General features: G+C 34.6%; 2 protein-coding genes across 5 annotated transcripts in view; one reads left to right on the top strand and one right to left on the bottom strand.

Moving 5' to 3' along the window:
* LOC110378178 (PDF receptor) overlaps positions 1-14,837 on the bottom strand; it is a 43,806-nt gene that overhangs the window by 17,195 nt on the left and 11,774 nt on the right. The window lies entirely within an intron of this gene.
* Positions 3,194-6,758, top strand: LOC110378180 (tubulin polymerization-promoting protein homolog). Its single transcript, XM_021337323.3, has 3 exons — positions 3,194-3,735; positions 5,713-5,919; positions 6,508-6,758. The coding sequence occupies exons 2-3, from the start codon at positions 5,735-5,737 to the stop codon at positions 6,695-6,697; spliced, it is 375 nt and encodes a 124-aa protein (XP_021192998.3). The 5' UTR covers positions 3,194-3,735; positions 5,713-5,734; the 3' UTR covers positions 6,698-6,758.

Raw genomic sequence — 14,837 nt, 5'->3', positions numbered from 1 at the left:
ACAATGAAAATGTATGTGAATTCTACTATTGTCTGGGAAATTTCTGCTAAATTGTATTTAATAATTTTCTGATTTAACATTCCGACTGTTGTAGAAATGCATTTAATTTGTTTTGTGTCCCTGGCGGTTAATTTTATAAATGGTGCACAAACTGTTTGCAGAGTTCCTTTAGTAAGTAGGTACTTTTAGTATGTAATTAACATAATGGAGTGAATGAAAATATATTCGGTTAGCCAAAATTTAAAGTGAAAGCTCTATTAATTATGATACTCACTGATTTGTTTGAACAAAACTAAAAATAAACTCTGTATTTCGATAAATTGGAAACAAACATGAGGCTGTCAGCAGCTGTCATGTACATTGTATAATACATTGTAGTCTTTGATTGACAGCGTCGAAAACTGCAACACATTTTACACAGAAAACATTATTTCGTACTTGTTTGTTAAAATATTAATTATTTCAACTGAAATATAAATTGGTTCCCGATACCTACATATTGCAACAAATAAGTTACAAGAACTTACAACACTGCGATAATGTGACCATTCTTACTCTGAGATTTGTATAGGAACAAATAAGTAAGTTCACTTTTAGTAACGCAAACTTTAACATTAGAGTCACGATCTAGAGATATTTTTTAATTCTTTTGTATTTTATTTTTCAGAACGTTTTACTTACATAGTTAAAAGTGTGGCTATTTACGACTTATTGACTGAAGTAATTTGACAACAACCTGGGTTGTTATGGTTGCATCCAAGAATGTTTGGGCGGGGGTGCCCTGAGGGTTGCTAGTGGTTACATAAAGTTGTGAAATCATTGCTAACCATTGCCGTACAGTTGCCGTGTTAGTTACCGGGTTTCCATGTTCCAAAGATTTTTTTAATACGTAGTGGATTAATGGTGAACACTTATCTATGCGAGCTAATCGAATCGGATGCGCCGAAAGAATCGTTTGTATTCCGTAAATCCCCTGGTGTGGACAGACACGATGTAACATACCATGCAAAGTTCTAAAATTATTCTGAAATTAATTTCCTTCACACTTTTTTTAAGGCAAAGTGTTTTAGGCATTTCTTCAGCTTAATATAACAACAAACAAGCGACAAAAATGTTTATCTTAGATTCTTCTTCATATGTTTCTTTTTAGTCGCGACGTTCTCACGTAAGTTTATTACATTGCTTGATAAATTGCATTTTTGAAGCATCCTTCCTAAAAGCGTGCAGGACGGGAGTGTTACTTTAATATATGTGAGTACATGACGGAACTAAGTAATTTGAAAATAGCTTTTCGGCTGCTTGAGTAAAGTACTCTGCTACTGTAAAAATCTCATTAGTTTGAAGCTTAACTTTAATATCATTTTATATGTAAAACATCCCTCAAAATAGTTTTAAGTATTTTAAATTTCTCTTCGTATTAAATTAAAATTTCTCTAGCAATGTAGAGATTTAATATCGAGGAAAGCTGATTAAATGATGAATATTAAATCAGAACCATTATTTACGCTTCATTGCCTGGGACTTTATTTCCTTTTCTTGGAAATAAAACTCAAGCGTTGTTTAACGTTCAAGAAATCATATTTTTATCTTCAAACTTAGGTATTATAAACCGGCTTGAGTTGAGATTTTCTTGGAAATGATTACTTGCTGGCTTTGCTTGGTTTCTACTTGTGACGCTTCAGTGCAGTCGATTAGTTCTTACTATTCCATTTTTATCTAGAAAAGCACTTGTAGTCCTTCGTAGGAACCGTGAAACAAGGTCTTAGAAATATAAGGATTTATTTAGTGCAATAATTAATTGGAGATTTACTTAAATCGCTATATACCTTTTTATTTACAAGCTTTCCTGATCTCGATATACTTAGTAAAACACTTTTTTGTTCAACTTTGGTGTCTGATTTTTAATTCCTATAAGCATTATTTGAACACCACTTTTTAACACATGCAAATGAAAAATGAAAAATACTCGCAAAAAGCAAAGCAATTTGACAGCCTGATATTTCAATTGAAATAGTTACATTTTCACAGATTGAACTGTAAAATGAGAGCTGACATTTTCATTTCATCGTACAAAAAACTAGGGTTAAACATTCATCAGAATCAAACCATAAAACCAATACTATTTCCTTTTGATACACGCATTCCCATTAATGGAACTGAACTACTCTCACACTTGTTTTTAATATTTTATTGCACGCTTTATTTACAATATTCTGTGGTTCCGTTTTTCAATATGGAAAAGCAAATATTGCTAACGAAAAAACAATATTGGCGAAAGTATCGATGGAGGTATTAAAAAATCTCTTTATTTTGGGAGAAAATAAAATGTGGTCGCTAAGAGCACACCGCAGACAGGCTAGACTACGTTTTCAATATTAAATGTAGAATTAATAATGTAGTTAATATATTAATATATGTCTTTGTGTAGGTACTTTATAAAGTTATTTTAATATTAATTTTGAGTACATGTTTCCCGGGCATTTTCTGAGTTTTTTTCCAGTTTTCAGAAGTTAATCGAAAGAGTGGATAAAAAAAGGATTTTTTTTATGTATGTAATTATTTTACACGCGATGGATGCTACCAATTTATAAAAACTACGCACAAACAAACACAAAGTTCATCCAAAAGCAATTTTAAATCTGTTGTACTGTGTAAATGTTTGTAAAAAATCATTGGTGGTTTGTGTATTTTCAGTTTATTTTTTCTCATAAATCCGTGTGTACAAGCTTACACCATTAAAATATATTTTTTTTAAATAATTTAATAAGCTTCAATGATGTAAATCTAGAGAGCCGTGACGCCAGTGCGTCATCATCACAATAATGAAGTGAACACACGGATGACACACGGAAGGGGTCACGAATCTATGCGGCTATGCATAAAGCCGTGTTCACTATTAGTGGCCTTGTCTAGTATTTTTAATGGTAATTTAATTAACATCAAAAGAGCATTCCACTAATAGCTAGCTATTCTGTATACTTATCTGTGGATAACGTGTTGAGTTATACATATGTATTTGTTACTATCATTATAAGCTCTATGTTGTGTGCCTACTGAGTAATATACTGCTGTTTGTTATTCCTTTCAAATAAAAAAAAATACTTTTAGTAATGTATTTTAATGAAAACCTATTTTAGTCTGTAGTCTGGAAGCCAATCCCAACAGTTTAAGAAAAGGCTACGGAGATGTCACTTCATTATTTTTATATCATTTTCACTACATCAAAAACCTAATTTAAATTTTTAATGACCTCCAAAATTAGTGAAATTCCTCTGGCTATGTTTGACACACTTCTTCGAGCGTACGTTGCAAAAAATCCCGTTTGAAGTGTGCTGACGGCGTATTTTTACCTCCAAAGGTTGGAGTAGCTCTCAAGTTATCGCTTTGTGACCGTTGAACATAAGTTAATTTAAGTAATATTGAAAGGAAGTTTTAGTAAAATATCGGATGAATAGTTAGAACTCGTATTCTCAGGGATACTGCCACCTATTATATAGATAGCCGATGTTAACGAAGCAGAATTGGAACATTCAAATCTTCTAATCTTAGTTACATTAAATAATTATATTTATGTACATAATTCACTTCCATTGATTAGGTACCTCATTTCATGTACGCAGCTTAACAAAAAGCACACAAAGGGTGACAAAACGAGTTGAAGATTATTAGGTATAGAGTAATTTTCAAATAAACTAGATATAGATAAAAGTTGGATAGCCTGACCCAGAACATAAGGTATCTACATAATGAATATTACGTAAAATATTATTTTTATACAGAAATATATTCCTTCGTTCAGTGTAGTTCTCCTTCTAAGAATTTTAATTTAGTATAAGGTATTAAAATCTTTGCACTGACATATTTTTTAGAGATTGATATTACTGTCGGTTATGCTCAGAGTAAAATTGTATGTATAAATATTTTCCAATGGTTATAATTTGAACAGAACCTGTAGAATGCAGAAATAATAAGTTAAAGCAAAAACCTTGATACGAATTTCGATGCGGATTCATGCCGATATTTGATATTGTAAAAATATAATTGGAGTAGGTAATTTATTTTACTGGGAATTGCCGAAACATGAACATAAATCGCATATTGTACTGATTTGCTTATATATATAAGTAATATTGTTATTTTTATTTCACGGAATTCATAACTGTAAATTCTTTATTCTCTGCGCAAAATATAAAGTCCGTTTTTTTTTTATTTATATTCATACTTTATCTACGTGTTTCAATATTCATTTTTTGAACCAAAATGCAACGAAACCCTATTTAAACTCCCCCAAAACCACCACAATTACCGCACGCAGTATATTAATTGCAGAGAAGCCTCCACATCCCCACAAATTCCTGGAAATATAATGTTATTTATCCTTCAACTCATATTCGCAGCAACTAAATACTAAACGTGAGAAGATAATACACGTTACAATTATGCTATGGCGTTCAAACTATTAAAATTATCCAACACAACGTGCCAGGAAATCACATTCACCACAAAGGTTTATTGGATCACTTCGTAAACAATGCTAGCAGCTTTGTCCAAAATTAATTTCCTCTAAACTGGGCACAAAGTGGTTTCATTCAGGCGGTATATTTGTGAGCAAATGAAAACATTGTCGACAGACTGGATTGGTATAGCGCGTAGACAATCAATGTTTCTGTATGTGACATTGAGCTGTTCAGTTTGCTCGCCCCGGGGCGTTACGTAGCAGCGAAATACGCGCGGCACTGCAAGCGTAGTGTTGGCTTCTATGTTTGTCTTGCCCCAACTTACCTTAATTAGAAACGTTTTGTCGTCACTACTTGTAACTAAGTTCACATTCAAAGTTAGAATGAGTGATTAGCTATTCATGAAAATTGATTAATTGAAACTGTCTTATTGTACGTTTATTCATTCAGTAAAAGCTTGTCTAGTCTTCTATGTTTTACCCGTAGTTCAGTAGTTTCAGAATTCCTGATAACTTTTATTGGAATTCAGTTCGTCAAATTATGTAATTATTTTCACAGATTTCAAAGCAGTCTGAGTCTATCATAATGTTTGTTTAAAATATTAACGCTGTGATAATTAATTACAAATATTGAATACGAATTCCATTGATAACGCATTAATTAAAATTAATACTCAGGCCGTCCCAAAACTAGATAAAGTAGATGAACACAATAGATTTACTCCGAAATTTTAATTAAAGGGATTGCATTTCGTGCATTGTTAATGTGATTATAGGAATAATTAAATACGAATATTAAAATAAATTATATTTCACTTGTCAGTTCATTTCAATAAAACAGTCTTCCTGAAACTTGTCATATTTGCTGTGTAATGGAATGTAGCAGCGAACGAAATTGTATTCTGTTTTTAATTACGATTTTCCGTGAATTTTCAACAATAGAAAAGTAAGAACAAATGTTAAACGGACTAAATGTTCATCGCATTCGTTTTACAGTGTTACGCTTTGAGAGACAGTTTCATATCAGTGCATTTGCGCGTCAGAGATCAGGTACAAAAGTTATGAACTTTGTTTTATGCGCTCGGTGATATTATTGAAATTGTTTAACAACTTTCTATTACTACTGTTTTTCCTATGCGGATGTTCATTTGAAAATTTTGTGCAATACTGGTTTTTACATGGTGTAAATCTGGGAGTCTTTCGACCTCTACAATTTAGGTTCGGATTTTTTATTAAATATTTAAAATTTCGACTAGGTATTGGTTGCGTTAGAATATAATGGAAGAAGAGGAACCAGCTACATTGACTGATCAGTTCGATAAGTTCGCGAAACTGTTCGACAACGACCGAGACGGGACAACTATTGATTTGTACCGAAGCGATTATTGGTTGCGCCAGAGCAATGTCTTGGAAGACAGAGCACTTACTATGACTGATACGGGAATCGCATGGATGAAATTCAGGTAAAATATTTTAATGAATAACTTTGCAATGTAGTCAGTCAGTTTAGAATATATTTAGAACTTGTTGCAAATATATAACTGCAGGAACATAAACAATGTCTAATTAAGCTAGCACTCCTCATTAAGACCTTATTGTAAGCCCCTAGCCTTTAATTGAAAAGCAGGGTTGTCACAACGCGGACGTGTGTTGCACCATAATATAGAGGGCTCATTGGTAGTGCAAACTGCACTCATGTCTGTAATGCATATGCTTTTGTTATTTGACAACAACAATACGAGTTGATTTCACACAGCTAAAATACGTATCGTTTTTTTTTCTTGTTATTGTTCGCCGCTGGCTATTCAGCGGTGTCGCGTCACGTAGCCACCAAAATAATTGGTGGTTTTTTTACAAAGTTAAAAATGTATTTCGATTTTATTTAAGCCTTTTGAGTTTCGCACCTATTGGTGTTTTTTTGTCACATGGCTGTAGACTTTTGTTACGGCTTGTTTTTGTGAAAAAATTTTGATCATTTATTTTCATGGAACTTGTTATATTTTGAGTTTGTACAAATATTCGATATGCAGTAAAGTTTTGTAAAATTTCAGCAAAACAGAGCTAACTTACGACGAATGGTCTCAAGTATTAGCAGATGTCTGTACAAGCAGAGGATTAGATCGCGCCTCTGTAGAAGCTGCGTTAACTAACTGCGGATTACCAGGTAGTGTAAACGTGAATGTGCCCCAATACCGGGATCTGTTCGATACCGTCAAGCCACCTCCTAAGCTCTTATACTAGAGACGTCTGTGTTCCTCATTAAAAATCTTATTAGCTGCAATGTACTAATATGATTATCAAAGATCCATGAAAACAGTTTGCTAACTTTACTTCATTAAAACATTTAATACGATTTCAATTAATTCAATAACTAAGTACGAAGCTTCAAGTCCAATTGATGCAAATCGCAATAGAGCACAAAATTGAATGGTGTTCAGAAATATTAATGATGCTTTTCACGAAAGCCGCGTAATGACGAACGCTATGCAAACATTCCTAGCTTTGTACCGTGGTGCTGGTGCCGATAGAAATATCCCGCAATGATTTAATGATACATTTCGGAGAACTACTAATTTACCGAATACCGTTATCATGTTTGGTGCAGTTTATGTTCGAATTAATAGGCAGTTAGGCTGCGTACGTTTTTGACATACCTATCAAGTACAGGCTTTGCATGATTTTGGTTTACAGCGCTTTCACACTCGATTTTTCCGCCCGTAGTAGGTAAAGCCGAGCGCATACGCGCGTCACATTCTGTGCGGTAAAAATATGTCTCGGGGCATTAACGACCTTTCAGTATCGGGAGGTGTCAATAGTTTCAAATCGCGAGTGGGGGAAATTTGCCAGTGTGAAAGTATTAGGTCATATTCTGTATCCAGATCTCATGCGGTTGCAGGCAAGGGTTTTTTTTTATTTCGCTCATTTCTATTTAATTTGTATTTAGTATGAAACTAATGGATAATGGATCATTTAGTGGTTACCTAGACCACAATTCGCCCAGCTATATTCGTGCAGAAATAGATACGTTGTTATTCAATCATTTTCATAAAATAAACTATGTTAAATATTTGATATTTCCGAACGGTCTGTCATGCGATATGTTTACTGTAAAATTGTACAGAATATGGAACGGAATATTCATTTCACCGTGGTAAATTATACGTTGAAATAAACATTGTTTTTGGCTGGTAAAAGGATACATAAATAGCTACTATCAGTGTATGAAATACGAAATATTAATTGCACTGCCTACAGACCCAATACCCATCGACGTTCGAGCTAAAGCTTTCTAACAACGTTGATCCATGGTAGTCGCTTTCAACATAGTTTTCCTGTACCGGTACAAACGTGAAAATGTTGGTATTCCACTTCATACCTAGGGCGAAGACCTGAAATATAGCTACATAAAATTCCTTAAAATATTTTCCAATGCACTCCATTTTAAAACAAAGGAACTACGACTTATTTTCCGATACGATTTTAGTGGACATAAGTTTGTGGAAGTTATAATGTCTTCCGATGATTATTGCCTAAATCCAAATTAATTGGCACATCCACTCAAATAGACACAGAGCTAGAATTATTGCTAGCGTGGCGTCAATTTGTGAAATCCCTCGAGCGATGTGGAGGCTCGCCCGGGCGAGTGGGTGGTAGCTTGCAGCTGCATCTGGGGTGACCTATGACCTTGATACCCAACCCGCCTACGCAAACCACTGTAATATCCCATCCCATCCCACCTCGGCCTACGCTAAATGCTCTGCACTAATCTAGTTGCGGTCGCCTAAAGATATTATGACAATCGGTTATTAATTAATTATTGATCCATGCGTTCTATTATGGGATAATCTGATTTACACGTAACGTTCATGGGCATCTATTTCTATAATGATTATTGACTCGCAAACGGGATGTGGTGATATTTAATAAAATAAAGTTGCGTTTATAGTAGGTACCTAAGTTTTAAAAATGGATAAAGAAAAGAGTAACTTCCTACAGATCCTATTGAAGGTACATTAAGACATAAACTTTATACAACTAAGCTTTGACTTCAGAATTAAAAAGAAAAAACTGAGCAGCTGGTCTTTAAATTGCGTCCTAAAAAGAAGTCTCACAGCCTTCACTGACTTTTTTTCTCAGATTTCCCGAACGTCACCGATCGAATGTACTGAGCGATGTTACCCTTAAAATCCGCGAGTGTGAAAAGGCTGTAAGCCCCTACACAAGGTCCGAAATAACTTGAAGTTAGACGAATACAAAAGCGCAACACCAGCAAAATCTAACTTTAGCTTGCCAAGTTAATAGGAATTTAGGTGTAGTGTGCAGAAATTATTATCGGGTCTGAAAACTTAGTGTTCTGCTCCCGTGTTAGCTAGCTTAGTTTCAGGTGCCTTATGTTACAGGTACAAATTTGAAGGGGTTATTATTGACCTGGCTGTTATCTGGATTTACATAGGAATCTGCTGACTTGTTGCTGTTAGAGTGCCATGTGGTACCTACCTACATGTATAGTTCCAAAGATTATGTCAAATATGTTATTATAAGCACATTGTAAAGGTAACTTTTAGTTATTAAACATTATTTTATATTTTTCTGTTTTTACAAAAAAAAAAGTACAAGATACAAAAAAAATGCTTTTAAGACCTATATTGCTATTATATATGGAGGTCGTTGTCTAAGGGCACCTGATTGTTATGTGTATTTCGCAGAATTTCATTTGTAAAATATCATAAATAACATTAAAAGCCTTCAAGCGAGATCAAAACAAAGCCGGAATATACAAAATTTTCTAAATATCGCTTGATGTGATCACGTTATAATAATAATTAAATCCACGGCTGCGGTGTTCATTATTAATTAACCACAGCAGTGTATTTAAAGCACAACCATTGATTAAACTCCCGATGACATTCAAACGCTATTATCTCGGTGTACAAACTCGAATACCACTTTATAGACCAAGAGCCAGCGACTAACAGACCTTCGTTATTTTATAAGGGTTGAAACTTTGTGTATGCACACATCAATCCTCCAAGCCTTTTTCCCAACTATGTCGGGGTCGGCTTCCAGTCTAAACGGATGTAGCTGAGTACCAGTGCTTTACAAGGAGCGACTGCCCCATCTGACCTTCTCAACCCACACATCAAGCATGGGTACGAAAACTCAAAAAGAACTCCTACGAAGTTTGACTGATGAAAATGACTTTGAAAGATTGAAAGAGCTTTCACGCCAATGGATTATCCAAAGACCGCTCGTGATAAATTCCGAGTGACCAAATATAAGTGATGTTGTATCGCGAATCGTCATTTGAATCGGTAATCGTTAATAGATTGCTGAAACCGAGCGCAAAATTCAGTACTGTGAAAGCGCTGTTAAAGAAATACATAAAAAAAACTTTTTTTACTGTTATGGACCAATTTTCTATAACAGCAATCTCTCATAAGAGAGAAGAGCTAACGAAGGTCCGGCAGCCGCTGGCTCTCGAACTATTTTAATGTAATCTGTGTGTAATACATGTATGAAAGCGAGTTCCTGAAAGCTTTCAATTAACAAGCTTTACTGCAACTTCATACAAACTGTTATAGTGACTCGATAATATTATTTGTAACGTAACTATTTTAAAAGGTTATTTGAACACTGTGAGCACTCTATAAACTTTTAGTCGGCCGATAAGTTTGTTTGGGGTCAAAGCCAGCAGCACCAGTAGTATATAACCATATTACAAAGATCAGGTACCTAGCTGGTGTCAGACCGACTGAACCCTTTATTGGAACCTTTTTGAACCCTGAATTTTCTAAATAACTATTTAGTTCGCCTCAGTTTAGTCTTATATGCTTAAATAGTAGCAAAATTAAATGCTATAAAAACATGTTTGCTAAATTAGGCAAAGTACCTAAGTAACACTCGAAGTGTATAAAATCTATCGAGTCTGGTACTGATTTTTTAAGTTTTAAGTACATGAAACATCAATATCAAAATACATTTCAAGAAGTTGCAGTATTTTCCGCATGAGTGAACTGAACAATAAAATTGAAAATATTATAAAAATCAAATGACAATCTGTTCGAGAGAACATGCTTTCATAGAGAATTATTGAACTACGATTGTTCTCATAAAATACGAATAAACTGCAATAAAATCAGATTCAATTCTATGTTTTGAAGCGACCACTTGGTCAATAATATCCGATCATGTTGGTACTAGAAGTTGCAATTCAGTATAGTTGGTTATTGAAACATTGGTATTTTATATGTATTTTCATTGGTATTATTGATACATTTGGTTCGATACATTCGCTAATAGCGCTGACTCACTAGCGGATTTTTATCGAACGTAGTAAAACTGAGCGTGCGAAGAAAGTCGGTCGCTCGATCTAAATGTCATCTTTCGTACCGTAATAGAAGTAGTATTAACGGGTTCGAACGACGACACGATAAACCGCGTGACGTATTTATTTGACGCTCAGATAAACCGTGTGTAAATGTCGCGCGTAAATAACCGAGCGGCAAATCCGCTGAAGTGAAAGCGCTGTAATATAAACTTGCAATAACGCTCCGATACTTGTAACGCTTCTGTTAATTTCATATTGCTCGTGATCGTGCCGTGCAAGGCTTTGAGCCTGAACGCGTGTAGGATGCATCAATTTGCGTTCCATCCTCTTCCTGTGAATACAGTTTACATGTAATATTCTTTATTCAAAGGTACCCTAAAAATAGCACGTAGTATATTAGCATTGCAGGTAATAAAGTCTAAGGGGAATATTTATAGAAACTTTTTTTGTTTGTTATTATTAAAACAGGTGCTCTGTGTTGGTTAGTGAGTAAATAGTTTCCGGCAATTTAATAGCCATGTATGCATACACAGATATGTAGGTATGAACGCATGCACTTCAACGTCTCGATACGGATGGTTTTTTTCGAGGAAGTGCGTTCAAAGACTCACTCAATAGCATTTTCAATATGGAAATAAAACCATTACGATGATACTATTTTAACGAGCGAGTGTCTAAAGTAAGAGTCTCCGTTGCAGCTATTATTTAGACTTTGATGAAAGCTCTCGAAGGCTTTCGTCAACAGTAAAAATAAGAAGTACAACCAGTTAAGCTACTTAGAGAATTTTTTAATGAGACTCCGCCGTTTTCCAAGACAAGATGTTATATTTTACAGAGGACATTTTACTGAGATAATGTTTCTCGTAGACTATTATAATGCACTTCGCAATAACTCTGTAGGTAGTAAGAAAATTGAGTTTGGCTTTTACGATTGTCACTTAGGTATTATGGGATTTGAATGCCATTTAATATGCATTATCTGTACTGATATTATAAAAACAAAATATTTCATTGTTTGTTTATTTGTTCGTATTGAATGGACCCGAAACTAATGACTTGAAAAATTTGTTTCACTGTTGAAACGCTGTAGGTACTGTTCCGGGTTATGTATATTTTTTGTTTATAAGTAGACCGAGTCTTTCCTCATTTCTGCTACTATAATGACGCTACAACAGCTTCCGTTACCTGTCGGTACCATAGCAGGCACTTTATTCATCACTTTGTTATTTATTGAGCTCATGCTTTTGTGGAGCCTGACCCGTACTTAAAACCCAATCTCCTGGAATTATATTATACTGAGACAGTGATATTAAACATAATTTTGTTATTGTTAAGAATAAAATCAGTTACAAGCGCCACCTACATTAAGTATGGTATAATCGGCTCTATGACGGAACAATTACAAAAAAATCTTTCATAATTAAAACGAAATAATTCTCAAAATAAACACGCTTGCTGGATAAGAAAAATACGCGAGTTTCACTGCGAGAAACAGCTACCTATGTCTAACAAAATGGAGTAGCAAAATACCTATACCTAACGTGATAAATTAATGCGTGTGAAACACCCACTTCACAAAGCGTGTATAGAAAGTAACAATGGACTGGGTTAAATTAAAAATGTGCCACCTGTTGCCGTTCTTTGGTTGATTCTGATTGGACCAACGGCTGTTGGCTCAGATACTTCACACCACCTGTTGCACGCTCACGTACTATACCGGGGTATTTTCTTAAACTTCGTATTACTGCCGCTAGACAACGCCGGGTATGCGAGCGATCCGGTGAGACGGCGGGGTGCGACCCGAAAACTTAACTTCCAAACACCTTATGTATGAGTCGGGTAGCTGATGACTCAGTACCTTTTTTTAATAAACTATAAAACACCGAATGGCAGAAACTTGAATAGAAGACTGTTAGATTGATATTTATAAGAGCCTGTTTTTAATATAGTCAGACTTATCTTTCAGAGCGCGGAATCTCAAGTGGTTGAAACCGCACAACTGCCACACGAAGTTTTGAATCGTCTTATTTCTTTTATATATAGCTTGGATACCCGTAGACATTTTATGGAGTCAACGAATCAAACTCTTTTGTCGAAATTAAATTTATTTTTATTCCTTGGTCTATTGAATGTCAGCGGTAAGCTGTTGGTGGTGACACGCTCAGATACTGGCCATTGACAAGATAGTTTAGAAATAAACCCAACATCAAAGAGAGCTTTGCTTGCTTCGTCGTGACATTGCTTTGTAGACTCCTTAATAGAAATAATCTTCAGTCTGCAACAAGCTTTGAGGCAAAGAAGATGTTAATTAGTGCCTTCCTTACTCAGAAGAGGCCTTGGTCCCTTCTATAGAAAGACGTATTCAAGGCAAAGATGAAGCTTCGATTTCAACATTTCTCGAAGCCAGCGTTTAATATCTTGGAATATTATTTTGATTTCGATGGTATGATAAGCCATTAGGTGGAAAAGTATTTAGGGTAAGTATTCGTAGACCAGCTTACTCCAACTCAGTAATAGACTGAACTACAAACTGAAAAGTTGGTATCAAAAGGATGTTAGGACGCCTATATCGATTCAATTTGCAAAGCACCGTTCTCGTAGATTAGTTATTACGATAAATACTGGCGTTGCAAGTAATGGTAACCAATATTTGTAAAATATACCAGAAACACATTAGAGTAAAGAGAGCTGGCATTTAAAACCTCGCGAAATCTAAACCAAATCAAATCAAATCATTTATTTCATTTAGGTCTTTACAAGCACTTATGAACGTCAAAAATTATAAATAAGGTTGATTCTAGTTGCCCATTCCAAAAGTACCTTCCTATGGAGAAGAACGGTCAAGAAACTCCATGGTTACTCTTTTTAAAAACTTTGAAAAAATTATTTAAATATACATTTAAATAATTTCTTTAGTAGAGTATCTACAGATTTTCTGGAGACGAGAAAACTTTTAAAATCACACAATTCTTATTACAAGCATTGGCATTCCGAAAAACACGATTCAGTGAATCTAATGCTAATAAAGACCTTAGTTGGCCTCCGAAGTTATATTTCGCTTTGATGTTTACAATGGAATAGAAGCGAACTCAAATACCATCACATAAATAGTTTGAAGAGATCAGCTTTACGAGTTTCAAAGGTGTAGAACATCTGGTATCTACTATAATTTTTCACGTATTTTAAATCCCGGTGAACTCACGCGTGATTGCTCATTGAACATTACTAACATAAATAGTATAAGCGGAATAAGTACTGGCTTTTAGTACAGTGTATGCGATGAAAAGTAAGAAAAGTTCGATTGCTAAACGAGGTTTGAAGATTTGTCACACTGCTCAGGATAATGTTTCAAATTGTTAGTGAAAGCTATTTGTAGGCGAGGCATCAGGATCAGACTTAGGTTACTTTTTAGGTATATACATATTTCAAATTAATGTAATTTACCGTATTTTTATAAAACCTGCAATCGCTTCTACAACATTTCATCATTTCAACTGTTTTTAGGCTTATATGTGTAAATACATCTTGATTGGTACAAGGGCATGGCAAGTGCGTTCAAGTTAAATGATGCCTTAAGTCAAAACATTAGAAACCATAGCTCTGTAACCTAGATCTGACCTGATTATTCTAAAACTAATAATCACTTACCTGCTCTCGAAGATTTGATGACTCACCGTCTACTGGTTGCAGTCTAAGGTTGCAGTCTTCTTTATGTGCGTGACTATTGACTATACTAAACTAACTAATATTAATTCTAAAGATATGCCTACTTATTAGAATTAATCCAACATTAATTTGTGTTAGTCTTTGTTATCTTTCTTACAAATACTGCTATACGCAATTGCTGAAATACTCTATCTAATTTTCTGGATCCATCTAATATACCTAAGTCCTATAGTGACGAGTGAAAATTATTGTTAAACAAATATTTCTATGGTGCGACTAAATGACAATGTGCCTAGTGTCTGACAATATTTACATATGCGTGGTAACTAAAGGGTTAGTTTTTTCCTACATGATTGACGCATGTTCATTTTTGAGACCTAACTAAAG

This window comes from Helicoverpa armigera, chromosome 1, assembly GCF_030705265.1.
Source record: "Helicoverpa armigera isolate CAAS_96S chromosome 1, ASM3070526v1, whole genome shotgun sequence".
Classification (NCBI taxonomy): Eukaryota; Metazoa; Arthropoda; class Insecta; order Lepidoptera; family Noctuidae; genus Helicoverpa; species Helicoverpa armigera.
This window is presented reverse-complemented; position numbering and strand designations above follow the sequence as displayed.

Excerpts from the sequence above, each read along its gene's own strand:
- LOC110378180 (XM_021337323.3), top strand. The coding sequence starts at position 5,735 with ATGGAAGAAGAGGAACCAGCTACATTGACTGATCAGTTCGATAAGTTC. Across the intron at positions 5,920-6,507 it reads ATCGCATGGATGAAATTCAG|CAAAACAGAGCTAACTTACG; the intron begins GTAAAATATTTT and ends GTAAAATTTCAG.